The sequence below is a fragment of the Podarcis bocagei genome, assembly GCF_964188305.1.
Source record: "Podarcis bocagei genome assembly, chromosome: 2".
NCBI lineage: Eukaryota > Metazoa > Chordata > Lepidosauria > Squamata > Lacertidae > Podarcis > Podarcis bocagei.
The window spans coordinates 74,281,344-74,308,949 of record NC_138126.1 but is presented as its reverse complement, the minus strand read 5'-3'; the positions used below and the strand labels follow the sequence as shown (position 1 = coordinate 74,308,949).

Here is a 27,606-nt window from a genome sequence, read left to right as displayed (position 1 = left end):
GGAAGGCAGTGTATTGGCTGTTGCCTGTTCCTCATCTTGTATATTCCATTTTAAAAACAAACTAGTTCTTGTCCTCAGAGGAAAAGCAACAATGAAGAATTGCACAGAAGCTTACTGCTACATAGAGGGTAAGGAAAATACCTATTAGAACCTCTAGTTCACCCGCCTGATGACATGGAATTGCTCTACCTAGTATTTCTAATGCCTTTTCCATGCTAGTTTATATCCCCACCCCTGAGATGGGATTTTTAGCTGTGCTGATTACACATGCCTCCCAGAAATAAACAAATATTCTACTTTTCTGTAGTACTTTCAATATAAAGTAGACATCTTTACCCAGAAACAGAAAAGCCTCAATATAAACAAAATGCACAATTAATTCATCAAGCACAAAACAGAAAAAGTCAATTTTCTTTATCAGAAGCTCATGCTGGCTATCAGCTCCCCTACTTGGTGAAAATACGCAATGTAAAGAGCTGCCAACCGATAACATGATGAACATTTAACTGTGTCTGATGGTTTTATTGGTTGCTGCTGCTGCCATTTGCGATAATAAAGAAAGTTGGTCTAAAGTAATTTGGATCAAACACTGAACTACATTCACATATAGGACATTATAGGCAGCATAAGACTGTTTTCCTTTTAAGCAGAAGCTGGGCCATTTATGTTTTTATTAAGATTTCACGCCATATATTGTGATCTCCGTTTAATCCAAAGCTATTGTATGATTGTGACTAGTGAGACTTCAAAGGCATGAAAAGTCCCTTCACTGTTACATAGCCATCTCCCCCCCCCACAGAGCCCCCCTTCTTTTTTTTTAATAAAATTTTTATTGGTTTTACAAAGTTTTAGAAAACAGACAAACACTTAAAAAGACAAACATACATGTATAGTTTCATAACATATTTTCATAACCCTCTTTTCTAGGACTTCCCCATACCCCCCCCTTCTGCATCCCAATGTCCATAATTTTATAGCAACTCCCGATTGTTACTTTCCAACCTCTGTCATCTTAATCATCTCTGTATTCTGGCCTTATATCACTGTATCCCTTTGTTTCTGAAAACCACAACACTCTAACATTCATTAAGTTTATAATAGTCCTTAAGATAGTTTTTGAATTTTCTCCAATCTTCTTCCGCCGTCTCTTTTCCTTGGTCACGGATTCTGCCTGTCATCTCGGCCAATGTCATATAGTCCATCACTTTCATCTGCCAATCTTCCAGAGTGGGTAGATCTTGTGTCTTCCAATACTTTGCGATAAGTATTCTTGCTGCTGTTGTAGCGTACATAAAGAAAATTCTATCCCTCTTTGACACCAATTGGCCGACAATGCCCAAGAGAAAGGCCTCTGGTTTTTTGGGAAAAGTACATTTAAGTACCTTTTTCATTTCATTATAGATCATTTCCCAGAAAGCCTTAATCTTCGGGCATGTCCACCAAAGGTGATAGAAGGTACCTTCAGTCTCTTTACATTTCCAACATTTGTTGTCGGGCAGATGATAAATTTTTGCCAGCTTGACTGGGGTCATGTACCACCTGTATACCATTTTCATAATATTTTCCTTTAAGGCATTACATGCCGTAAATTTGATACCGGTGTTCCATAACCATTCCCAGTCATCTGACATGATGTTGTGACCGACATCCTGTGCCCACTTAATCATAGCTGATTTGACTGTTTCATCCTGTGTATTCCATTTCAGCAACAAGTTATACATTCTAGATAAATTCTTAGTACTGGGTTCTAACAATTCAGTTTCTAATTTTGATTTTTCCATCTGGAAGCCAATTTTCCTGTCCTGTTTGAAAAATTCCATTATTTGATGATATTGAAACCAATTTTGTACCTTATGTTTCAATTTCTCATAACTTTGCAATTTGAACTTATCTCCATCTTGTTCCAAGATCTCCCAATACTTCGGCCATCCGACCTCCATATTGAGTTTCTTCACTGCCTTGGCCTCCACTGGTGAGACCCATCTAGGGGTTTTGTTTTCCAACAGATCTTTGTATCTTATCCAAACATTGAACAATGCTTTTCTAACAATGTGATTCTTAAAGGCACTGTTGACTTTATCGTACCATAGATATGCATGCCAACCAAAAGCATTATTAAAACCTTCCAGATCTAAGATGTCTGTGTTTTCGAGGAGCATCCATTCTTTCAGCCAGCAAAATGCTGCTGCCTCATAGTACAATTTCAAGTCCGGCAGGGCAAAACCCCCTCTTTCTTTAGCATCTGTCAATATTTTAAATTTGATTCTGGGCTTTTTGCCCTGCCAGACAAATTTCGAAATGTCTTTCTGCCACCTCTTAAAACATTCCATCTTATCCAGAATCTGCAAGGTCTGGAACAAAAATAATACAGAGCCCCCCTTCTTTTCTATCCTCCTGATTCACTAGCTGAGCTCAGTCTCTTTCTGCCACAAATATATTCTCAGAGAATTTGCAAAAAGACAGTGGGTTTTATCTAGTGAAGTCATCCCATTACTGCAAGGACTTCCACCTGTAGCTCAAAAGTTCTTCCAATGAATCTCAAAGTTAATCTCAGCCATTCTTACGATTTCCTTTGACACAAACTTCTCTGCATCACTGCACATAGGACTGAGCTTAGATTTTCAGTGTCCATATTCTCGTGCTCCGGCTCCCTCCTCTGTGGTTGGCATCTTAGCTTCCTCCTTGGGCAACAGCTATGGGCACTATTGCTTCACAAGAACACCATTTCATAACTTATTCCCCACAAGAGACTGAGAAACAGTGGGAAACCAATGACCACCACCCCCATCCTAGTATATGTGAAGAGGACCTCCAGCTCCTATTGCAAGCAAAGGCTTAGCCCAGCTCAGAGCCATAGTTAGATAATTTATTCCTTTTTTTGCCTTCGGAGGCAAGCAGAACAACTTTTCCAGCTCTGTTCTTCTATACCTCTTGGGGGCTAGTTGAGAAGCTGATGACCCCATTGCCTGCCTCAAGCATTATACCATGGAAATATCTGTTCGTGCTGCAGACACTAAGAAGGAGATATGATCATTCCAACTGACTTCCACCTTTTGTTGTGATGGGGGTACTTTTTCTTTAGCAGTTGCCCAATGGCCCCAAATACTGCAAATCCAGCTTTTCCAAGTAGCCCTACTTCCAAAAATTTAACACAGCCCTAACTAGAAGAGTTACCTGGCCTGCTTATTGAAATGCTAAGACTCTTCAAGGTATATTCCATGCTGGTGGTCCTAGGCCACTGTCCTATTCTCGGACTAAGTCCGATTTAATTCCTTAGGGCTTATTTTTTGAACGTACGTAGGATCATTTTCTTTTGTTAATTTGTTAATTAGTTACAGGATGTAACTGGAAGTAGGCGATGTCTTTAGTCACCTGAGAAGAAGTGGGTATGAAACAGTTCCAGAGGGATGGTCACAAGATCACATGTTCTAAATGAGTTGTTCTTTAATACCTCTGAACTTAGAGTAATGAAGTATGTAACTGCACTATAATATCCTCTATAATCTACTGGTGAAGGTAGAAAATAATAGAAAAAGAACCAGCAGGAAGACTCCCAAGAGAACATGTGGCTTTAAGCCAGAGAGCCCAGAGTCTGAAAACACAAATAGCAGCTTGCCCTAGAATCCAGTCTCCAAAGGAAGCTCTTTAAAAATGGACAACTGACTAAAGGAACTTTTAAGAGCTAAATACACATAAATAAACCACAGCAATGCTGATGAAGGGAAAACCAGAAAGCCCTGTGTGGTTTGTTTGATGGCAATAAAATAAGTGGGCCACAGATTCAGCAAAAGATTTATGGTAGGTGTCTTGGCAGTTTCTAATACAGGAAATCAGCAAGCAGGCAAGGTAGATGCTTCTTGTTTTAAAAGCCAGCTTGTGTAAAAATATTCATTGGACTGTAAGATGGCATGATACTGTATATTAAAGATTGCCTTAATATATCCTTTCATATTCAGTCATGATGCTATAATTCATAGGATGCAGGAGTGTGTGTTTGTAGGTGTTTATGTAGGTGTAGACTGTAGGCAACAAAACCATATCAAATTACTAGTGAAAGACTCAGAGACCACAATATGTTATTTTCAAATCCATTGTGAAATGCACTTCAGATTGTTCGTCTAAAGCATCCCGTGGATCTTGGAATTCAGAGTCAAAGGCTTCCCTACTGAACTGTCTGACCAAAGACTTGGAAAGCATGCTGTGACATCAGAGCAACTAAGCCAATTGCAATTGGAGAGTTACAATATTGGGGGTCTTCTTTAGGCATTTAATGGCATAGAGATCCTTGCATCTTTAGAATAAGGAACCTGGCCACTTGCAAGAGTAACAAGCCTACTGTGGCATGAGAGCATTAGTATCAATAGTAGCAGAGCAATCAGAGGGGATGCAGTACTGTCAAAAAAGAAGTTTAACAGTATTCATTGTCTGTCATCCAGGCAGGCTCGCACATATTAATACTGAACTATCAAGTCATATGAGTGACTGGTTTTCAATACATATGTCTAAGCAATACAGAATTCATAAGAATCAGTGCTAAATTCTGTTACCTGTATAAATTATACAAATTGGACAACTTCACATACTTTATTTTGCAATTTAACAAATTTGCATAATTCAAACATGGGGAAGGCAAGGAGCCACTGGAAATCTTTGACATCACCTGTCTGACTTCTTGATATCTCAGCACAATTTAAAGCATATATTTCACACTATTTATGCCATTTTAAGCATATCTTCAAATCCATAAGAAGCAGAAATTACTCTTTTTAAAGCTGAAAGCTGATATTCTCAGGGAGTTGAATTCTCTGCTTTTTCCTGCAATACGGCTATTGTTTATGCCAGAGGTTTTCAACCTTTTAAAGTCTACAGCTTAAAACTACATTCTTTCTGCTTCACATCTTCCCTTGTTGAGTGTACCCTCAGCCTAGAAACTGTCCAGCGCTGGCATTTTCATCCCTACATCACTCTTGAGTATGGTAGACAAAAGTGTGCCAACTAGCCCTGGTGGAATGCTGAATGCACCAGCTCCCATGGTACAAAGGCCTTACTAAGACTGATAAGTTTAAGGGTACCTGGTGATTCCCCCAGGTGTTTGTTACTTGATCTGAAGGGCACATTCAAACTCCAGTCTCACAGCTCAGTCTTTGGAGACACTTAGTTTAGGACAGTGATCACTCGTGATTTTTGGTTTACCTCACATAATATTTTTATTCAATTTTAGCTTTGAGGTGCTTTCTCCCCAAAAGTTATATGCTGCAACGTATTTGCAGCTCCACTGTGCTGTTTACGTTTCTCTCTTTTATTGTATTATCCTTTCTACCATTTTTCTTGCTCTGTTTGTCCTTCTTTGAGTCTTGTAGCTGCTTTCTCTACTTGCATAACAGAATGAAATAAAGGCATATTTGAGGGGTGGGAGGGGAGAAAATTGTAGCTGCTCAGGTACCGATGGCCAAGCTAGGAGTCCTTCCTGTTCCCCCAAGAGTCTCTTGTGCCCTTCAAGTGGGGAGGGTGGCCCCTACCGATTTGAGAAATCCTGATCTAATGCACAGTCTCCAGTAAGGCTTAATTAAGGTCTATTTATTCCTCAAGGAGGAAGGGAAAGCAGTTATTAAATTGAGCTTGGGTGCGTGGGAGCAAAGCTCTTCTCATGAGCAGTTGATTTCCTGATCAGTCTTGTTTGTACTGCCAGTAACAGCTGATTAGAGGCACTGTCAATAATGTCTCTGTGTTCGGCTTTCTCGTGAGGAGGGGGCTGAGAGATGAAGATACACTTGTAGATGGAACTGTAGGAGATGTTTCACATATAATTTCCTGAAATACAGTTTAGTATCTTGGTCTTTTACAAAACAGCTAGCACTTGATTTTGAAATAATTCTCTTGTACATTTTGTAGACCCAGAAATGTGTATACTTTACAACTGGTTTCGACTTTAATCATCAGTATTCTATATTTTGCTCAGTTTTTGGACCAGAGCACATAATATGCCTTCTACCAGATCAGACTGTTCATCCATCAAACCCAGTATTGTTCACTTTGCATGGCAGTGACTCTCCAGGGACTCAGGCAGAGGCATCTTTAACATCACTTGCAATGTGGTTTCCTAATTGGAGATGCCAGAGATTTAACTTGGGGACAAAGCATGTTCTCCAACACTGAATAGGGTAGTAGTCTGGCTAGTGCTTTCTGTATTCTGCAATGTGTGTCTTATGAATGGGTAAGGTGGATAAGTAGAATGCAAACCCTACTCCAATGGTTTTCAGACTTTCTTGTCTGGACCAAACTTCCTTGTCTGAATAAAAATTTGTTCACGCCACACCAAATTTTTTTTTTCTGATAAGAAATACATCGGGAAACAAAAAGAAACAACCCCTGGCAGTGCTTGATTTATAACAAGTGAAATCAATTACCTTATAAGATGATCATGGGGCATCCAGCAAGTATAAAACAACAAGTCTTCTCCAGCACTCTTGAACCGTGATTCTGGATCACAGCTAGGATTGTCCTCAGTATCGATTTATGCTCCTGTTCTCATTTTGAAAAGATACCTATCCATATTCTTTAATATAAATTTATAGAGATACAGTACAGATACAGATACTATACTGTACTGAAATGTTTAAATGTTTCTTTGATTGTCCTTGAATCTTCTTGCCACACCAATACGGCAGGCCACACCCTTTGAGAACCTCTGCTCTACTCTGTTGCCCTTTTCGTGTTCCGATCTTTATTGAATTAAAGATTGGTTAAAGATTCTTTAAACTCCCCCCTCCCCCCCTCCCCTGAGCTGTGTTGCAATCTATTTTATTTTGTCTTTGCAATGCCTTGTAGGTATATTCCATTTATAGAACTGATCTTCTTTTGTGCTTCAGTGAATGAAGTCTGAATCAAAATCATTGATATATTGGTATTGTATCTGAAGTAGTGCTTAATACTGTCCCGTCTTTCATCTCCTTGGCACTGTGTATTTTATTTCTTGAATTGTGGGTGGGATGTGGGAAGCCATGTCCTTTTAAGCATGGATTCTACTTCCTTTAATTGTCAGGCCCACTTCCTTCTATCTGCTTTCCAACCAGTTCCTGTGGTATAGATCATCCTTGTTCATGTCTGACTACATATTGCTATTCATATATTACAAACAGGAGGAGGATGCCATTAAGAGTCAGTTCATCCATTTGTCTTCCACATGTATGGTTACCAAGCTCTTTGATTTTGTAGGGGAAGTGAACTCATCTTAGGATAAAGTTTGCAGGAAATACCCTATAATCAGTTTAGAAGGCAGCTTTCATTTTCTTGGAACTCTTTTTGGTAACCCATGTGTTGCACAAGAAGCCTTCAAGTGAGGGCTGAATTTTTTTGTTCTCATCTCTTTTTATATGAATAAGAAAACCAGTAAACCCACTGCCACTTAACACTGTGTTAACGGTTTTGAATGGAGGATGCAATCAATCATAGGAATTAGATGTGAACTAGCAATTATAGAAGCCTTGGAAACAGATCTGGAGCTTGGTCTCACTTAGTTTTTCACCACTGTCAATCTGAAGCAGCTCCATTGGACATTCCAGAGCTGATTTTGTTGGTCTTTCATTAAATAAGTTATTACTTTTTACAGAACATGTGCAACATTGCTATTAAAATTGATTTTTTTCAAATGTATGCAGCCGTGGGATGTATTATTAAGTTCATAATATGAAGTATTTAAAAGGCCTCAAGTGATCAATACAAATAAGTGCTTTATAACTAGAGAGACCCGAGGTCTCATTGACTTCAATATTTGCCTTCATGGGGGCGCAGAAGCATAATGCGAGGAAAATGTTCTGCTGCATTAGAATTAAAAACCCATGCAGATCTCTCTGGGACAGCACTTGAGGAGCTAGTAATGATTCAGTTACTGCTGGAAAATCCATTAGGATTACCACTTCTGATGTAGTGGATGTTCTTACAAAGAATGATAGAAAAAATGACAAAGCCAGATTTGTTGATGTTCCGATCATTTTACTTTGCCTGTGGTTGCGATCCTATTACAGACTTAATCCTGCTAAAAAGCACCATTGAACTCAGTGGGATAGAATTGTGTTGTAACGTAAGGAAAAGGGCCTTTTCAGTTGTGGCATTCCTTCCTTAGAGAAGCCCAGCTAGTGCAATCACTACTGTTCCTTGAGAAAACAGTGAAAACAGGTTTAGATAATTCTCCACGTTCATTTAATCCTACTCCAGGGCCCCCAGTACAGGAGCAATGCTTCTTTGGGAGCATTGGGGAGGTATGTAAGTTGCTGCTTTCCCTACCCCTATCTCCTGGTAAGCCCCCCTCATACACACACAGGAACAGGGCTGTATAGGGGCAGCACTGGGGGCACTTTGCCCAGAACCTCCTCAAAACCGGGAGCCAATTATGTATCCGGACTTGAGAGGATACTAGGAACAAAATAGCCTCATAATCAGAGTTGTCTCAGAACAGTTCTGTGATAGGAGAGCTTTATTACAGAGGCTGTGTGTGTGTGTGTGTGTGTGTGTGTGTCCTGATTATAAAGTGACTTCTAAAAACATTTTGCCATCATCTTAAATTTAAGAAATAATTGATGTTGGTGGGTGGCATAAAGGGTGCTAATTGGTTCCTGTAAATCTTTTAAGTGCATTAGCGGGATGTGCTCATAATGAAATATCTAGGAGCTTCATAGCGCACGCTTGGCTCATCTGCTAGCTGTATTTTGTTTCATTTATGGAGAAGGGTTTGTGTGGCACTCATCACTGCATCACCTGAGCATCTTAATGCACCACTTTAAAAAGAAGCAAGCATTGTGTTGTTCCTCTTACAAAGGAAGCAAAATCAGAGGTAAATATTTAGAAAGGAAGGAAGCATGGAAGGGTCCCATCAATTTCTAAATAATCCCTTTGACGTTCATGGGATATATCCAGAGCTGGTGATTTGTCAACAAGTTCACCTCCTGATCCTAACAGAAAGCAAGTTTTAGCGATTTCAGAGGAAAGCACTTGCATGTACTTAAACAGAGATCTCCACCAATATTGAAGTTCAGTCACCGGTATTTTTGATTTAGGACTTGTGAGTTCAGAAAGCACTGGAAAATGTGATTTTAATGAACTTATATGCTAAGAAAGTTTTTAAAAATATACCCCTTCCAGCTCAGAATTTCCTGACCCCACCATGCTGTAGCCAGATTGCATGATTTATCTTTTGAGAGAACTCTGCCTCTAATTTCCATTGGAATATTTGAAATGATTTGGTATCATTGTCACTGAACAATCAGAGCACACCAGCACACCAGGGTTTGGGGGATTAAGGGAGAGAACCAGTCCTATTTATTTCTCGTGCTTTGAAATCCCAGTTCACATTCTGATAGTTTTAATAGTTTTTATTCTTGCAGAAACCCTGTGGGGTAGGTAAAGGGCATTTTCAAAATAAAGCAGACAGATTTTAAGTGCCTTTCTTAAAGCTATCTACAGAAAGAACATTATTATTGTTGTTGTTGCTGCTGCTGCTATTGTTATTATTTATTAAATTTATATACCACCCTTCATTTACAGCATAAGAATACCAAATGAGAACACAAAATATGTAACAACGACAACTAAACCAATAATCCCCCTCCCACAAAAAACGTATAAAAGGTCATAAATTAAAAGTAAGATAAACATTTAATGCATAGGAAATACTGTCTCTGATTTGAAATCTGCCTTATGCTGCTTTTAAAAAAAGGTTGCCCACATGCTTACTGCTGAAATTTGCCAAAAGAGTAAAATAAAAAAGAAGACAAAAGACCTAGGGCTTAGGCGGTAGAGTTTCTTCCTGTTAAAATTGTAGGATTGCAGCAATATTTATTATATCTCAGTATCTAAGAATGCTTATATATGTTATACATATTAGTATGCGTGTGTGTGTGTGTCTGTGTGCGCGCGCACACACAATTAGGTTTGTGCTGTTGGGAATCAACTAATGGCACAGCCAGTGGCCTTAAAATTGTTGCTCATGAGCAATTTTATCATCCTCTCCAATATACTCTGCAGGGCGAAAAGAGTTCTGGTTTCAGTAAATTGATTTCAGTTGAAGTGCAGTTTAGCTGGAAATAAGTCTCAGTTATTGCACAAGGTGGTTCATCTGTTAATATTTCTCTCTGGCTTATTAAGCAATTCATTATCAGAACACTTCAAAAGTAGAAAAATGTGTATTTAATGGGAAACTGTTGATCCTCTTGCCATGGGACTAATATGAGCATGCCAAACCACCACACCTCTACCACAGAACATCATTATGAAGACGTGGTTGATGAGAGTCCAAAGAAAGAGAATTCTCAATGGGATGATTGGAGCCTCACCCTTGCCTGATGCTAATCTCAGCGGAGAGATTGCATTGGCAATGCAAAGTGGGATCCTTTTTTAATAGTGTTTTGTAGCACTGCCCTGGGGGTAGAAATACTGAAGGACAGGATATATAAATATAATCACAAACCAACCAACTAAACAAACAAACAAACAAACAAATGGAGTTCTGTTTGTAAGTTTTGAATTTATGACTACTTATTTCAGACCATTGTGAGGTTTTGACACATTTCATTGCCTTTTGCTGTCTATGAAAAACACTAGAGTTGACAACCTTCTTGCTGGCATTGCTCCTGTACCTGTATTTTTGCTCTAAAGCAGGACCGGCAGAAATTAAGCAATTGACACTTTCCTCAGAACATAGATCTGATGGGAAGCACCACCTGTTCTGTTTCTGCCTGTCATGCAGTTTTTTGGTGCAGCAGTCCTTCCTTTTAAAAAAGTTGGCAATTAGTAAACACCCATCAAGCAGTCTTTATATCCATTGTAACTTATTTTACACAAGGAGGGATATAAATAGATAGCTTCCTTTCCATAGTGGTTGAACCACGGCTTTCCCAGGCCTGTTTTTATGTAGCAGGTCCCCGCTATCAGAATGCTCATTATCCAAAATCTCAGTTATCCAAACACAAAGAATTATACCCAAACCTCACTACACAAATGGCTGATTCAGATATCTTGAACAGCCGAGAGTTTGCCCACTTCCTTACTTGTTTGTGTTTTGCTGGTTGGCGGCAGCCATTTTAAGCAGAAAGCATGGAGGGAGGACGAGAGATCAGACAAATTGGAGAGCTGGAGAGATCAGACAAATCCCCCCCCCCTTGTTTGACTTCTGCTGATTGGCTGCAGTAGTCTCAGTCAGAAAGCAGGGAGGGGAGGAAGAAGCAACAAATCACGAATTAGATATGTCCCCATAGGAAATAATGAAAGTCATCAACTTGTTATGCAAACACTCGCTTAACAAACAATTTCCTGGGATATTGAAAAGCAGGACCTGCGTGTGCTTTTGAATTCGTTTGTGTTGGTCTAATTACATAGTCCCTTAGCACTGTGTCTGGAATTGCTATAGAGATTCCAGCTTTCTTTCAAGGGGCTGCTTGCATATTACATTTCCCCTGCTGCTCTAGAGTGAAAAGCACTGAACTGTCTAGAAATGGTGCTGGCTCTGCAATTTCTCTCTCTCTCATGCCTGTGACATAAGTGAAGAACAAGATACTTGATGGCTAAGAGAGCTCCTCTGTTGAACACTGTCAAAAGCCAATAGTTCCACTCAGTAGTTCTTTTGGTTTTTTTTAAAAGAAAACTTTATGAATAGCAATAACTTTATATGATGCTGAGGAAGATAAATGGAGCATAAATGGAAAAAGAACTTTACCCTCAGGCCTCGTCGTTTAGCGATTCATAAGCCATTAATCGCCTCATACCCATCAAGTACATTTGTCACTTGAATAGGCTCCGGGGTACTTGTGAGTGGAGCTTGGCAAACTAATTACAGTGCTAATGTAATTACACATAAATGGAATGCAAGTGTATGTGTGTAAGAGACAAGAGAAGGAGATTGGCCGTATAACCAACGAGCGTTCCCGTTCATGCAGGCATCGCATATAATTCTTGCTTACTGTTTAAAAGCCCCAGTGGAGCGCCAGTCTTCTGCTCGCCTTCAGAACTAAGCAAAGCCAGCCAGGAGATGGAAGAGGTTTTTCAGCATCTCTGTCCCATTTCTTGTGGGTTCAGCTGGCGATATCACTAACAATGAAAAATTTACAGTCTTCACTGGCCAGAGGGAAAAGGCTGTAACAGAAGGCGTAGGGTAAGGATACAGTTGCAGGCATAAGAAGTTTGTTTCCACTTTGAATTAAATAGGCACCCTCTCAGTGCTTTTGTCAACTCTGGCTTGGTGTTATATTTCTTTTGAAAACCCTCTCCGTACCTTCTTCACCTTTGTCCTGCTTTGTGAAAGGAGAACAGTTCGGACCCAATGCTAAGCCATAGTTTGTTTAAACCACGGTTTGTGAAGAAGTAGGATTCCACTCACAGACAAACAAAGGAACAGTGGTTTATTTCATTTGAGGTTGGTTTCTTGTCCCCCTGCCTCTTTTTAGCATTTCAGGGCTTGCTTCTGTTACAGAGTTTTTATTGGGAGTAGTGACTTTCTTATTTCTTTTTATACAAGTGTTCATCTTCCTGCTTAACTGGTGAGCTGAACGATGCAACCTCTGTAGGCCTACTTCTTCAGAGAGGTGGATAAATACTACAGTGGTACCTCGGGTTAAGTACTTAATTCGTTCCGGAGGTCTGTTCTTAACCTGAAACTGTTCTTAACCTGAAGCACCACTTTAGCTAATGGGGCCTCCTGCTGCTGCTGCGCCGCCGGAGCACGATTTCTGTTCTCACCCTGAAGCAAAGTTCTTAACCTGAAGCACTATTTCTGGGTTAGCGGAGTCTGTAACCTGAAGCGTATGTAACCCGAGGTACCACTGTACTAGATTATAGTACATTCTCTGGAATTCCATTTGCACCTCCTATCTATTCCACAGGTTGACAAAGATCCTTACCTCTTCCTTGTTCCAGTCTTTGACTGCATGTATGTGGGGTGCCAATTGCTGTGAAATCCTTGTATCCTTAGCAGCAGCAGAGGGAGTCTATGAGAGAAAGTCTTGTCTGCCGTAGCTGTGGCATAGACACTGACCTCTCTGTGTGTTTTAGGTCCCAAGAATACCAATTTAGATTACACATATTAAGAAGTTTATTCACCTTCCAAGGAAATATGAAGAAGTACCAGGTGTGTATATGGGTTTTTTATTGTCCTTTACTGGACAATACCTGTCACATGCTCTTCACAGCCTTGATACCTAGGGTCCAGCATGACTGCCTCAAGGGAGCATGCATGCTTGGGTCCATGGAAATGGCTTTCTGGAGTCACTCTTCGGTCAACAATGTACTAAGTACATAGGATTCGCAAATGTGGCTTTCCCAGAAGCAGAGCTGCAAAAAGCACTTGAGTGTGGAGGAGCAAAAGTTGGTGTTGTCTGCTTCCTTCGTGTGGGTTTTTGCATTGGTTTTTAAAATTGGATAAGTTGCTAAGAGCAAAATTATGCTTTTATTATGCGTTCCTGGATAGATGTTAGGAAAATGGCCCAACCTTTTTCTCAGGTTTTTTCTTCCCACAAGGGTGCTGCAGAGCTAGGCTGGAGAGAGAGGGCTAGTCAGCAAGGAGGTTTGTGGAGGAAGAAGCCTGCTGTCAGGTAGAGTGAGGACAAGGTGCAGAAAACGTTGCCCCGTACCTCTGTAACCATGCAAAGTGAATGGCTGGGATGGAGATTTGGGGGGGGAAACTAGGATGAAGTCAAGATAGTCTGATCAGACATGACACCAAACCATGGTTAATGCAAGTCAGGATTGCCATGGTTTCAGATTATGGTTTGTTGGCTCCGAATAAACCATACAAACCATAGCTAATTCATTGGGAAGCGAGTTGAGATGTGGAAATAAAACCACAGTTAAGCTAAACAAACCATGGCTTAGCATTAACTTGAAACATAGATTCATAGCAAAGACACTGCCATAATTGCTGTTCTACTTAATATCTGTACTGGCTCTACCTCAGATTTAATGTATGAGCATTAAGAAAAATGTGGTCAGTTACGGTAGACTATTTGTTGTCCTCCACCTTAGTTTACCTGTTAGACTGCATAAAAGAAAAAAGAAAAGAAAAGCAGGAATCATGCAAACTAGGGCTTCCAAATATTGAAACTTGTTTGGTTGACTGGCTTTGAATTTCTTAACAGTTGGTTGACATAGAAATAATTGGTTTACATTGAAATAAATACATGTTTTTTCTCAGCACAGGTGTCATTTAGGTTATTTGTAGAATGGAAGTGCTCATTTCTCATTTAATAGCACAGCAGAATAATTTGTTTAGACAGACCTTGCTTCAACTTGAATGAATTGTTCAGTTAATGCTTTCAGTCCTATGAAATAATACTTCCAATAATATATAAACAAAGAATCCTCAAGCTAGCTAGCTTTGTCACATCTGGCCTGCAATACACACTTCAGGTTCTGTAGCAGTGAAGAACAAGTAGAAAGGCACTTGTTTTCCAAAACATAACTGGATCCTGAAATGGTTGATGAACTGACTTGTTCTCCTCCAGCTCATGGAAAGCATTCCAGTCGCTTCAGGGCTAGGGTCCTCCTCCCCCCATTTTCCAGAGGCAGGGCCCTTCAACTTTTGTTGATGCAGAAGGGATCTCCCTCCGTGTTCCCATGTCAGACCTGCCTAATGTCAGAAATACAGAGTCTTGTCAGAGAAATTTGACAGTCCTCCCCAAAAGGATAGCTTTGATCTTTTACCCAGCCTGTCATGAATTAGGCAGGGCAAGTGCAAGGGAAATGGAACATTAGTCCATTCGGTACCTCTTTGTTCCCTCTTACAACTGGGTGGTGGGAGTGCACAACAGTGTCTGCAGGTTCTGTGGGTGGAATGAGCATCTGGGGGCAGAAAGGTAAGGACAGCAAAGGGATTGCAGCCTAGACAACAGAGGTATTTTGTTGTAAAACACTCCGTTTTCTCTTCTCACTGCCATCCCCCCACATCACTGCTCAGCAATGGCATGATATAGGCTCTGCTCCTTTGGGGGGGGGGAGCGGCCTGATCAAAGGGGCCTTCCCCAGCCATTCCTTACCCTGGTCTTCACTCAAACAAGAAGGGAAAAGGGAATAGAAGCAGCTCCCCAGGAAGAGGCAAAGAGAGAGAGGCACCACAATAGCTACAACAGGTTTTCTAGCATTGTGATCCTACTCAGTCCTCAGAGAAAAGGCATGTGTCGTGGTCAGAAACCTGCCAGGATTTGATAATCTAAATGCACATAGCCTCTCCTTCATTGACTCAGGATCTCGATTAGGGAAAAGGCTTATCATTTTAAAGGGTGCTAATATGCATACTCAAGCTCTCGCTGGACAATGATTCTTTATACTGCCATCTTCAGTAGAAGCCAGTAGCTATAAAGCCCCTCTCAAAAAGTTGTCTGTGTGTACTGTGCCATGAAGCAGTATATACTAAGACTGTGTACCAGCCACAAGATTCAACCTGTACCTGTAGCTTTGGGAAGCAACCCATCCGTTTTAGCAACTTTTATGTCTTTTCAGCTCAACACATTATTTGAGACCAGATAGATCTGTTAGAAAAATGAATCTGTTGCTTTCTTTCCATTCCCCATACAATGGGGAATATAAACAGAGATATAACTTTTTTAGTTTTACAGAGGTGCATGAAGGTTGCAGACATAAGAGCCTCTCCAGAATGGATTAAGCCTGCAAGATTGTAGGCAACTGATTTTTATTTTATTTTTTTAAATGGGGTTTCTGTTCCCCATAACATATTTTTGCAGATACAGAAAGAGAGAGCTCTCTATCAACTATGCTTCACTTTGCCTTTTTTCTTTTTTTAAAAAGGCCACCGAGGTCTACCTGGGACTTTAGCAAGTTCCTGATCCATTGCTTTGTTAGCGGCACAATCCAACTACAGAATATGGAAACCTCACCCAAATCACCCCCATTTGCCTTATAATTTGGGAAGTACACAGAGTCAATGCATGCTTCCTATTATATATCAAATTAAGATTCTGAAAGCATCCTGTAGTCATCCATGAGGTTTGCCAACAGCAAAACTGGTACTGTTAGGTTTCTCTGCATGTTCTAGCGTAACTATTCTAGCATTTGAAAGCCCTAGTAGGGAATTGTGTTGTCTGGCTGGCTGAATCCCAGACTGACATAGACATGCAAGATGCCAATCCAGACCCTTGCCTAAACTTGTCAGGCCAAGGAAAACAGCATGAAAATGGATGGCTCTTTGAGACGCTCTTTATGTTGCCCAGGTGTCCAAGCACATTGTAGATCTGCATGTTTTCTGAGCCAATTACTCCCTGCCAAAATTCAGATAGTGGTATCTGAATAAATTGTTCAAATTGCATACACCTTATTCTCTCAACAATGTTTAACTCCCCCTCTCTATTTTAATATTGTGCCTATCCTTGGTCTTCTGCACAGCTGTTAGCACAAAACTGCTCAGCTTTCTGCATTATTTTCCATAATTTATTCAGTGTACAACCTTAGGTTTTTCAAAGAATTTAGTGTTCTTGACAAGAGGTGGGGAAACAGAAATGCGTAAAGAGAGAGAAAGGACTGGATACTGAGACCTAAACGCTTGTGAAAGGGGTGTGTACTGGGAATAGCTACAGGGCAAAGAGAATAGAGAACCAAAGTCCCAGCTCTCAATCACTGGCAGTGCTTCACCAAATGCTACAAAAAACCAGCTTCTTTCTACTTAATAGCTTTAACTAGGAAGTAACTACTTGTACCATAATCATACCCTAGATCAGTAGCTCCCAACCTTTTTTGGCCATGCCCCACCTAAGCATCTCTAAAATCCTGATGCCCTCCCCCCGTGAGATATAATTCTTATTATTTAAAAAGTGAATTCCTATCCACGTGGAGGAAGCCTAAAATGAGTTATTAACTATTAATAACATTCTCAAATTCCCACCCCCTTAAAAATCAAATTGCCCCCCTGTGGGGTGTGTACCCCACATTGGGAACCATGGTCCTAGACCCAAGCCCAGGAGGGGGTGACATTTCAGGATCAGGACATCCTGGACTGCAGGCCCATTACCATGAAGAAGAATAAAAGAGGCTAAATTGCCAGACTTAATTATCTGTAACTATATGGAGTATCTGGACGCGGGTGGCACTGTGGTCTAAACCACTGATCCTAGGGCTTGCCGATCAGAAGGTCAGCGGTTCGAATCCCCACGACGGGGTGAACTCCTGTTGCTCGGTCCCAGCTCCTGCCAACCTAGCAATTCGAAAGCACGTCAAAGTGCAATGCCAGTAGATAAATAGGTACCGCTCTGGTGGGAAGGTAAACAGCGTTTCCGGGCGCTGCCCTGGTTCCGCAGAAGCAGCTTAGTCATGCTGGCCACATGACCCGGAAGCTGTACGCTGGTTCCCTCGGCCAGTAAAGTGAGAGGAGTGCTGCAACCCCAGAGTCGTTCATGACTGGACCTAACAGTCAGGGGTCCCTTTACCTTTACCTTTTATATGGGGTATCTACTAAAGGTGCACCATATATACCCACTACCCCCTGCACACTTTTACAGGGCCATTCATACCTTGAAAAAAATTGGGGTGGGGATATTTGGAGACCTGGGGAGGAAATGGCAAAATTCTTACACCTTTTTAGGCTCTCTTTTAGGTTGCTGGCTCTGTAGAGCAAACACAAACAAACAAACAAAACATGCTTATAGATGAAATTCTAGAATTTGTGGTTTGAGACACAAGAGAGTCCCGTGCCAGTATGTGTGACATGCTGTCTCAAGAGCAACAAGCCCCAAAGAGTTCCTGCTGACATTTCCTAGTCTGAGGCACCAACAGGGTCTGGCAGCAGGAGGGTGGAGCAAGCACTACAATAATCAAGGGCATTAACATCACAGGGAAAGTGGGAGTCCATGTTGCCAATAGGATTTCTAAGCCCCAGGACATATGTGGCTTCCGAATCCTGGCTTGCTTGGAAGCCGTTGACCTTAGTTTCAGAGACGTACATAGGATCCCTTGCATCCTTGCAAGGAGCTGATACAGCACCCACCCACCCGCCGAAAAATATCACTTTACTGCACACTTTTGTGCCATGCTGCAGGAAGGACTGGAAGCTTCTCCTGCATTTGAATTCACTGTGACAGCGGCGGCGTGCCACCACACACATACATTGTACACTCCATAGTCTGAGAGGTGATTCCTTCCCCCTCCCTGGGCCTGCGCCCCCCAGCGGGGGCCAGTTTCACAAACCCCCAGGTACGTCTCTGCTTGGTTTCCAGTTCACATATGGCAGTAAGCTATGGTAAACTTCACTTTCTACTTTGTTTTGTCCACGCACATGAAGGAAGGAGTGAAGCAGCAGCAAGGGGGCTCTGTGTACTTGCATGAATTTCCATTCATTCATTCGAAACATGTACCTCCTGCTCTGCAACTGGAAAAGCTCCCAATTAAAAAACTAGCGAACCAGGCTTTCAGTACATGACGAAAAGAAAAGGGGATGGGAAGCGAAGAGGAACAGAAGCTCAACCTATTATTCTGTAACTACTCCTTTTGCAGTCTGGATCCAACCTTTACACTATCTTGCAGTTGTTACTTTTCTGCCCGTATTAAGAGAAGCCTTTTATTCCTCCCCTCTTTTGATCCTCACATTCAGTTCATCACATCATTGTCCCAGGGGTCATGGCCAGAGGTTAGGGTGCACCACCTTAGAGATCAACAGGAAGCCCATTTGATAGGAGCACCTGCAGAAGAGCCTTTGAAGATAGCTTACATTGATTGGTCAGATGTAACCAGTGTATTTGGTCTCAAGGGGAGTGCATAGAAGAATGGATCTGAGAGATGGGGAGCAATGTCTAAAGGGCATTTGTTATTTGCGTAAAATTAATATGTATGCTCATCATATTCTCATGTCTGGCAGTCATACATCCAGAAACATAAGAAACAAAGGGACCTAAAAAGCCCAAAGGACACCAATCAATGCTCTAATATTTCAAAATAGGAAAAAAGGAAGCAGATCTGTGTTACAACTTTGTACTGGGTGCAGAGGAATAATTATTGCACCCTGAATATGCGCTACAGGAGTGTAAGTTGTGCATTTGCCAGTTGTGTTTACACCACTGATTTTGCACTGAATGCAATGTGTGCATATTACAGATAAATCACAGCATCATTCTGTACCACGAACATATGGTGTGAACCATAACTGAAAATCACTTTTATGATCCTGCTTATGAATAAGATAATTGGGTTAGGTGGTGTTAATTGTGTACTTTTGATTTAATTGTGGTCATCTAACCTGTTTTCTTTTGCATATTCATCATTTATTTATTGATTTAGATTTCAGTTGGGGAAATATGATGCAAATACCCTTAGCAAAATAAAATGTGTAGCAGCAAGAGTGTCTTGCAAATATAGCACTTCTCAAAGTACCCCTCTGAGACACCCTGCTTATTCAGTGTTTTTAAAGGTAAGAGCTATGGTGCTCTAGTTAGCCTTATTGTACATGCTCAATGCCAGACTGTTCCATTGAACAGTGGGGTTGCATTCCTATTGGCCTTGGAAAAGTGTTGGAATGGAAAAAAAAAAACCCTCAAAGAACAAGTTGAGTGAGAATGAAGGCTTGGTGAAATTTTAACATTTGTAGATTTTCCTGCTTTAGTTGCTAGTTTTTATTTATTTATTTGTATCTTTTAAAAAACTGTATATCATTTCTCTCCCATTATCAACATCTTAGCTAATTAACAAAATATCAATAAAATGTCCAAATAACAATTATTAAAAAACAAATAATCACGTGACTAAGGTAGCAGCCAGAAATTACTTTTGCTAACAAGACGTCTTTGGTATAATTTCAAAGTAAAGATTCCTGCTGTGGATCAGCCACTGACAGGATCACATTACTAGCTATTGTTACTGAGAAATCTGGTATAATGAGAATAAAAAGCAAAGTAAGACATACAAAAAGTAAGCAGACCACCCCATTTTAGCATATCAGCTGACTAGGGAAAACAAAGAACCACTACCACAAAAAGGGGTAGATTTTAAGAGTGCAAGAATTTTTTTTTTATAAAATACAGTTAACATAAATACCAAAAAATACAAAACAAATTAAGTTTTCACTTTTTGTAGTTTTTGTGAATGCCCCCTCCCCTTTCAATTTTGTGCAGGGGGGTGTAAAGCAAACTAATAAACACATTTTTGTGAGCAGTTGCCATTACTGTTAAAGTGGATCAGTTTTCACAAGCTTATTTGCATCAAAGCATTCTTTTTAAAAGTTCAAACAACAGAGAACATCCTTGCAAGACATAAATGTTGATACTGCCAAAGCAAATTATTGGCACTGGTTTGACTGATCTCATCCCTCTTTACTACCCACTGTTTGCCACTTTAATGGACACATCCTTTTATTACTAACTGTGACACATAAACTCAGCCTTCAGAACCAAAAGCAGCTTTCTGAACAAGACCTTGTTTTACCAATCCATTTGTCTATTCAACACTATAAAGTGTTTCTTTTATGTACAATGACCTTGTAAAAATACCCTTTATAGGTAGTTACTTATGTAGCTCAGGTACAATGGCAGGTACTCCAGGGAGTTGCTTCCAGGACTTAAAAGCAAGACTGGTTAACAGAACAGTCATAGTCCACAAAGGGAGCAGGATTGTTGTTTCTTTAAGTAGGCACCAATTATAGTCAAGGGAGGCAAGCATTCTTTTCTATGCCCAGCTTTGGCACATATTTCGATTGGGCTAAGGTGATGAGGCTCTGTCAACGATGTGCTCCTTTTGTGTCGGTTGTGCTGCGATTAAACATAACACCCACCCTTTCTCACTGCAACAAAGTTTGAGAACCCTTGACATTAAAGTAATTTGAGCGTTGTTGTTTTTGGTCTTTTAGAAAAGCCAGAAATGGATGAATTCACCTTGGAAAGAGTACTGGAGGAGCTGGAGACGCTGTGCTATGAGAACATGAACGTTGCCATCGAGACAGAAGAAGGTCTCGGCATAGAGTACGATGAGGATGTCGTGTGTGACGTGTGCCGCTCGCCAGAAGGAGAGGATGGCAACGAGATGGTTTTCTGTGACAAATGCAACGTCTGTGTGCACCAGGTGAGTAGCATTTCTCACTTTGCTGAGGCAGTACAGCCCCCTCCCCCAGAGGACTTAGTTGCCTGGCACACACCAGAACCAAGAATGACAGCCATCCTCCAGCCATTACTGCTGTGGCTTGTCACGTCCCCTCATGACATGGGAAAATTTGGGCTTTTCTTCACAGTTAGCATGTGCATTGAGACAACAGTCTTGCCTCAGAGGTAAGAGAGAGGAATCACTGTGCTAGGGAATAGAGGATGCTGCCAAACTCATCCTGCTTATAATCTCCTGCCTGCCTTTTGCATTTCTTATTCTTCGGTATTTATGTTCTTCATATGTTATTTCTCCCTGCATTTTGTTTTGTATTGTATTGTGTTCACATTATTGCGTACCATGATATTGGAGGAAAAAGAGACATCCTTCAGGCCCACCTGAACATAGGCTTAAGTATATTCACACATGCCTGTGTTGACCAGTAGCTTATGCTGGTATAAAAACAGTAATATAATGGGTGTAAGGCATGGGGCTAAGTTCTTAAGTTTCGCCCCATGATTTCCTTCCCCTTTTTTACTCAAGTATAGTTGAATCTGGTATATCTTTAACTACTCATTTACATGCCCTTTTGTAACAAAGTTCTGGTTGATGATTTAATGGCCTTGACTGAGCTGAATGTGGCTGTGACTAAGAGAGGATCTTGGATAAGTTGCTCGCAATCAATTTAATAGGCAAATACGTAGCAAATATCCTACGCAGGTCTGTCCAGTCAAGTTTCCCGACTGTCCTTTAGAAGGAAAGAAAATCCATGGAAGGCCATTGAAGTCAGGCCATCAATAGTGTGAACCTGACTCTGGGATGTTCTGTGTAATCATAGGTAGCTTCCTTTAGGCAGAGAGAACAGGCTTTCCCCTCTTTCTCTTTTGGCGGAGTTTCAGTGCTGCCACTTGCTAGCAGGTTTTGCACCAGAGCATTTTGGGATTTAGAAAAAGAGTTGTTGAGGAGGACACAGGGCACAGCTTCCATCACTGGTGTCCATTTCCTAGTGGATCACAGTTATGCAAGTCTTTGATACGTTAAAAGTAAAACATTATCATATCTTCCAGAGATTACTCTTAGGATGTTACAAGACCAGCATTACAAAGAGGAGTCAACTCTAGTACAAAAGGTGCATGTCCTTAAATAGAACATGGAAATTAAATGTATTTCTACAGAAGTAGCCTCATGTATATGGAAAAAGTAGTCAGCATCATAGTGCTAGGAAGGCTATGGGCTTCTAAATTTTCCTTTCCAGTGAGTCTTCTTTTGTTTTTTGTTCCCTGCCCTCTTCATGTCTATAACAAATCCTCACTTATATGACCAGCCTCTTGTCACTTTTTTTCTGCTTCCGTGTGTTGTGACACAGTATAAGATGCTTTAAAACACATTTTCCCCCCATGAGTTCTAATGCCAGGGAGGCCCAGGAATCATAAAGATTTCTTACACGGCAGAATATAGTGTGGGCAGGCTATATCTCTGGGTTGATCCAGTATAATGGAAGAAAAGGGTTTTGATAACTCTTTAAGTGTTGTGTACATGAAAGAATTTCAGAACATGCTCTCCCCCCACCCCACCCCCGATCAACTATATACAACAAGCTGCACCTGTCAGACAGCTGCAGAAGTTCACTTCTCCTTTGTATCTGTTTACCCTCATCCAGACAAATTCTTCCCTGGTTTATGTGCTTGAGCAATAAATTTATGCAAAAAGACACAGAAATGGTCCCTTGTGAGGTTTTTTATTTGTTTGTTGGTTTTGTCTAATTGCTTCATTTGTTGATTTCACAATTTCCCCCAATACATTCAAAAGCTACAATTTTAAAGAGAAGTCCAGCAGGGACAGCTGTATTTCCATAGTAGAAAAAGTTCATGGTGTTGAACTTTTGTCTGTCTTACATGGGACAGAGCCTTTGTCAGAAAAAAGGTGGTGCTTAATGCACCTCATTGGAGAGTTTCACGCTGTGTTAAGAAGCAAACATTTCTTCTCTCACTCAAGGCTTGGGCTCATGATTGAATTCCTCCAGGAAGGCAGGAATTGCTATGTCAGACTGGCTGCATCTTGACCAGTAGCAAGCAGCAACCGGTCCCTTCTGTAGCCTCTTTAAGACATTGCAGTAAACTGAAATACAGTGCTGCCTCGCAAGACGGAAAACTCGCTAGACGAAAGAGTTTTCCGTTTTGGAGGTGCTTCGCAAAACGAATCTCCTATGGGCTTGCTTCGCAAGACGGAAATGTCTTGCGAGTTCCTGCAGGGTTTTTTTCCTTCCCCCCTTTTCTAAGCCGCTTATCAGCTGATCTGATAAGCCGCTAATAGCGCTAATCCGCTAATCCGTCAATGGGCTTGCTTCGCAAGACGAAAAAACCGCTAGACGAAGAGAATCACAGAACGGATTCTTTTCGTCTTGCGAGGCACCACTGTATGGCTTACCAAAACCATGCAACAGCTGGCTCTCAGAAAGAAGCTTCCACCCACTTTGCTCCTCCTCAGTCCTTTTAGCTGTGCTACAGGTCATGGTTAACAAGGCGAGGCCTTAACTAGGATCCTGGGTTCAGATGTTCTGCTCAGCCAAGCCTTAACTTAGCTGCCCCACCATACTGTGCTAAAAGAACCGGGGAAGAGCAAAGCAGGTGCAAGCTCATAGTTTGCCTTATCATGACATGCAAACCACATGCAGACGAGGAAGGCATGCCTTGCAATTGCCCACAAAGTGTGTCACCAGCAGTTTCTGTGCACGCTATAATTTTACGACCTTATTTTGGCCCTCTACCAAAAAGCAGATGAGAAAACTTTGCCTTTACAAAACAACAACAGTCATATGAATTTCAAAATTGGAAACAGCTAGGGGTGCTGGGGGGGCGCGGGGGGCGCTATGGGTAAAACCTCAGCGCCTAGGACTTGCCGATCGCATGGTCGGGGGTTCGAATCCCCGCGGTGGGGTGAGCTCCCGTCGTTCGGTCCCAGCTCCTGCCCACCTAGCAGTTCGAAAGCACAATTAAGTGCAAGTAGATAAATAGGTACCACTTTCTAGCGAGAAGGTAAACGGCGTTCCGTGTGCTGCTCCAGTGCCGGTTCGCCGGAGCAGCTTCGTCACGCTGGCCACGTGACCCGGAAGTGTCTGCGGACAGCGCTGGCTCCCGGCTTCTAGAGTGAGATGAGCACACAACCCTAGAGTCGACAGACTGGCCCGTATGGGCAGGGGTACCTTTACCTTACTAGGGGTGCTGAGAACTGGTCTTTGAAGGAAATACATTTTCGTTTGGTTCATTAGTACCCTTTGCTACTTCTTTGGGTGCAGCTTCTGTGTGCCCCCCCCTTTCCAAACAAGTATGCTGTTGATCTCAGTGTAGGGATGCAAATGACAGGTGAATTTGAAGGCAGTTGATTATAGATTCCTCTTTGCTCCTAAGGATTTCTTCTTACTCCATTCTCTCTGGCACAGTTAAATCAAAGCTGTTTAAACACTGTGCTTCCAAGACACATGAGCTCAGAATGAAGAAAATGGATATTGGATTTTCTATAAAAGTCCATAATGTGATTCACACACTAACCTACAAGTGAACTAACCTGGAAGGAAGAACACAACAATCTGGGACACATTGTGAATTTTAAGGAGCTTATAGTTAAAGATTGCAAACAGCTGCAGGAAAGAGCACAAATTCTACCTTTTCCAAGAGGAACTTTAAATTGTGCATCAACTGCCGTCTTGCCACACACGTCAGATCAATTAAATGAATAAGTCAGGAGCTGGTTTTGGATTACCTTTAGGCTTTAAAATTTACCACCTACAGAGGGACCTGCTAATGAGGCAGTGAGCTTTTAACGTCTAATGTATTCATTCCAGTATGGGTAGCCCACACTGATGGGCTTGAGCTGTAGCTTGTGTGGAAATGAACCTGAGGTGTTACTCTTTCTCCAAGAGTGCCTTAGTGACTTTCAGGGTGGCTTGAATTCAACATGAACATAAGGAATTGCTTTTTACTGAGTCAAAATGGTCCATTTAAGCTGGGGGAGGGAGAACCTGTGACCCTCCAGATATTATTGGACTCCGGCTTCCATCAGCCCCAGCCTGCATGATCAATGGTCTGGGACAATGAGAGTTGCAGTCCAGTAAGATTGGGGTGGGGAATCTAACCCAAGAGTGTATGCTCTGACTGGAAGCATCTTTCTCCAAGGCTTCAAGCAGGTCTCAGGCTTCTTTAATCCTGCTAACTTGAAATGCAAACATACTCCCTCCCCCATTTTTTAAACCAGGAGGTGCCAGGATTGAACCTGGGACCTGCTGTATGTGACAAAAACTATCCTCTAGAAATCCATGACTCTTTAGTACAGGCATGTCCAAAGTCTGTTTCGGGGGCCTAATCTGGCCTGCCGTTTGATTTAATCCAGTCCCCGTAGCAGTATACGTCCTGGGGTAAAATCCTAACAAAAGCCCAACAATGTCAATTTTAGAAACAACTCAACAATCTTGGGGTCAACTTCAACAACTTTGGTCAGCCCTCACGCATGTTCACTTCATCATATCTGGCCCTCTTTGAAAAAAGTTTGGGCACCCCTGCTTTAGGATGTTAATATGCCTAAACTGCCTCAAAAAATGAGAGCCCAGTACCTGTGTTCATTCCTCCCATGTTCACTCCTCTCCCAGTTGTTCATTAGTAGCAAAGATATCGAGCTCTGGGATTGTCAAAACACCAGAGAGAGGAAGAGCTCTGTAATGAGATCATCATTCAGCCCCCATCATGGGTGAGGGCCAATTTAAGCTTAGGGATGTCCACAGTACATATTTATTTATTTATTATTTCCATTTATTAATTTCTTCCTTTCAAATATCTCAAAGCAATCTTGACAACAGTTTTTTTTTAATTATGTAATTTAAATTAAATAATTAGTAAATTATTTGAAGTTCAATCTAGGCATAATTGCACAGTGATGTACCGTTTAAACATCATACATAATATGTGGGTGTATAATGAACAAAATCTGGAAGTTAATGCCACTTATATAAATCATTTAAACTTTGCTGTGGAATCCTGAAAGGCGTGTTTGGCGCATGCCTGCCCCCCCCCCCACACACACAGTCGCATAACGTCTAGAATACTTAAGATTTGGACACTTGTGACTTGAACTCCAGTGCTTTGTAAATAATCATACTGATGGATTCTCAAAGACTAAGAAAATAAGACTGAATAATGTAAGAAGTGCAATATGTCTACCAACAGGTTTAGCACATGGAATTAAATGTATCAGAGATAGCCACATTTAATTTGCCTGTCTTGGTTGTAGCGTATTTTACAGTGTTGTTTCCCATCCCTCATAAAAACAACTTACTTTTTGCATTATGTTTACTTAGGCTTGCTATGGAATCCTGAAAGTTCCCATCGGAAACTGGCTTTGCCGAACCTGTGCCCTTGGAGTCCAGCCAAAGTGTTTACTCTGCCCAAAGAGAGGGGGAGCTCTGAAACCCACCCGGAGTGGGACAAAATGGGTCCACGTTAGCTGTGCCTTATGGATACCTGAAGTAAGATACTAAATGACTTTCTAAGTAGTAGGTAGATGTTATGTAGATGAGATATATTTGGATTTCACCATGCCAGGTACTGTCCAGAATCATCACCTGTCATTCATGCCAAGGATTATGTTGAGCACACAGGATTTAAGGATGCCTGAAATTAAAAGCTTATTGTTGAGCACTGTGATCTCTAAACAGTCCATTCATACATTCAGAACCTTCTCCATGCAATGTGCTATAATTATCCCCAGGGCTATTCACACTACAGTTGTAACACACATTGCAGGCATTCCATGGATACACTTGCAGTTTCCTGGTAGCAGTTTTCACGGTTTAATTCTGTTTCACACATTACATAGAATCATAGAATCATAGAATCAGAGTTGGAAGAGACCACAAGGGCCATCGAGTCCAACCCCCTGCCAAGCAGGAAACACCATCAGAGCACTCCTGACATATGGTTGTCAAGCCTCTGCTTAAAGACCTCCAAAGAAGGAGACTCCACCACACTCCTTGGCAGCAAATTCCACTGTGGTTGATGTGTCGAATTTAGTTTGTATCAGAGCCACCCTTAGAGTTCTGTTCTTATCCTTTGAGAAGATACAGGATGGCCAATAATTGGTGTGTTCTGTGTTGTGCTCAGGTTAGCATTGGATGCCCTGAAAAAATGGAACCCATTACGAAGATATCACATATCCCAGCTAGCAGATGGGCTTTGTCATGCAGTCTTTGCAAGGAGTGCACGGGAACATGTATTCAGGTAAGCAGTTATGTATAGTCAAACTGTGCACCACCCATATCAGAAAGATAAAGAAATTGTTTTAATGAAATGCATGTTGAGAGTCACTGGCAAATAATATACACAAGCAACCAAAAGGCACAACCTGTTAGGCCTTGCTGGGTGTTTATAACTTTTGATTGATTGATTGATTGATTGATTGATTTCATTTCTATACCACCTTTTTCTTCCAAGGAGCTCAAGATGGTGTACATGGGTGTCCCCCCTGTCAGAATGCTGGGTGGTGGTTGCTCGTGAGTAACCAGGCAGGACT

General features: G+C 41.3%; 1 protein-coding gene across 2 annotated transcripts in view; it reads left to right on the top strand.

Annotated features, from left to right (window-relative positions):
* The window catches only part of JADE2 (jade family PHD finger 2), a 149,896-nt gene that overhangs the window by 85,690 nt on the left and 36,600 nt on the right, over positions 1-27,606 (top strand). For both annotated transcript variants that reach the window (XM_081185556.1, XM_081185555.1), the window contains exons 6-8: positions 20,822-21,033; positions 26,396-26,563; positions 27,198-27,314. In XM_081185556.1, the coding sequence (XP_081041682.1) occupies positions 20,822-21,033; positions 26,396-26,563; positions 27,198-27,314 (497 nt within the window). The remainder of the gene's footprint in view (positions 1-20,821; positions 21,034-26,395; positions 26,564-27,197; positions 27,315-27,606) is intronic.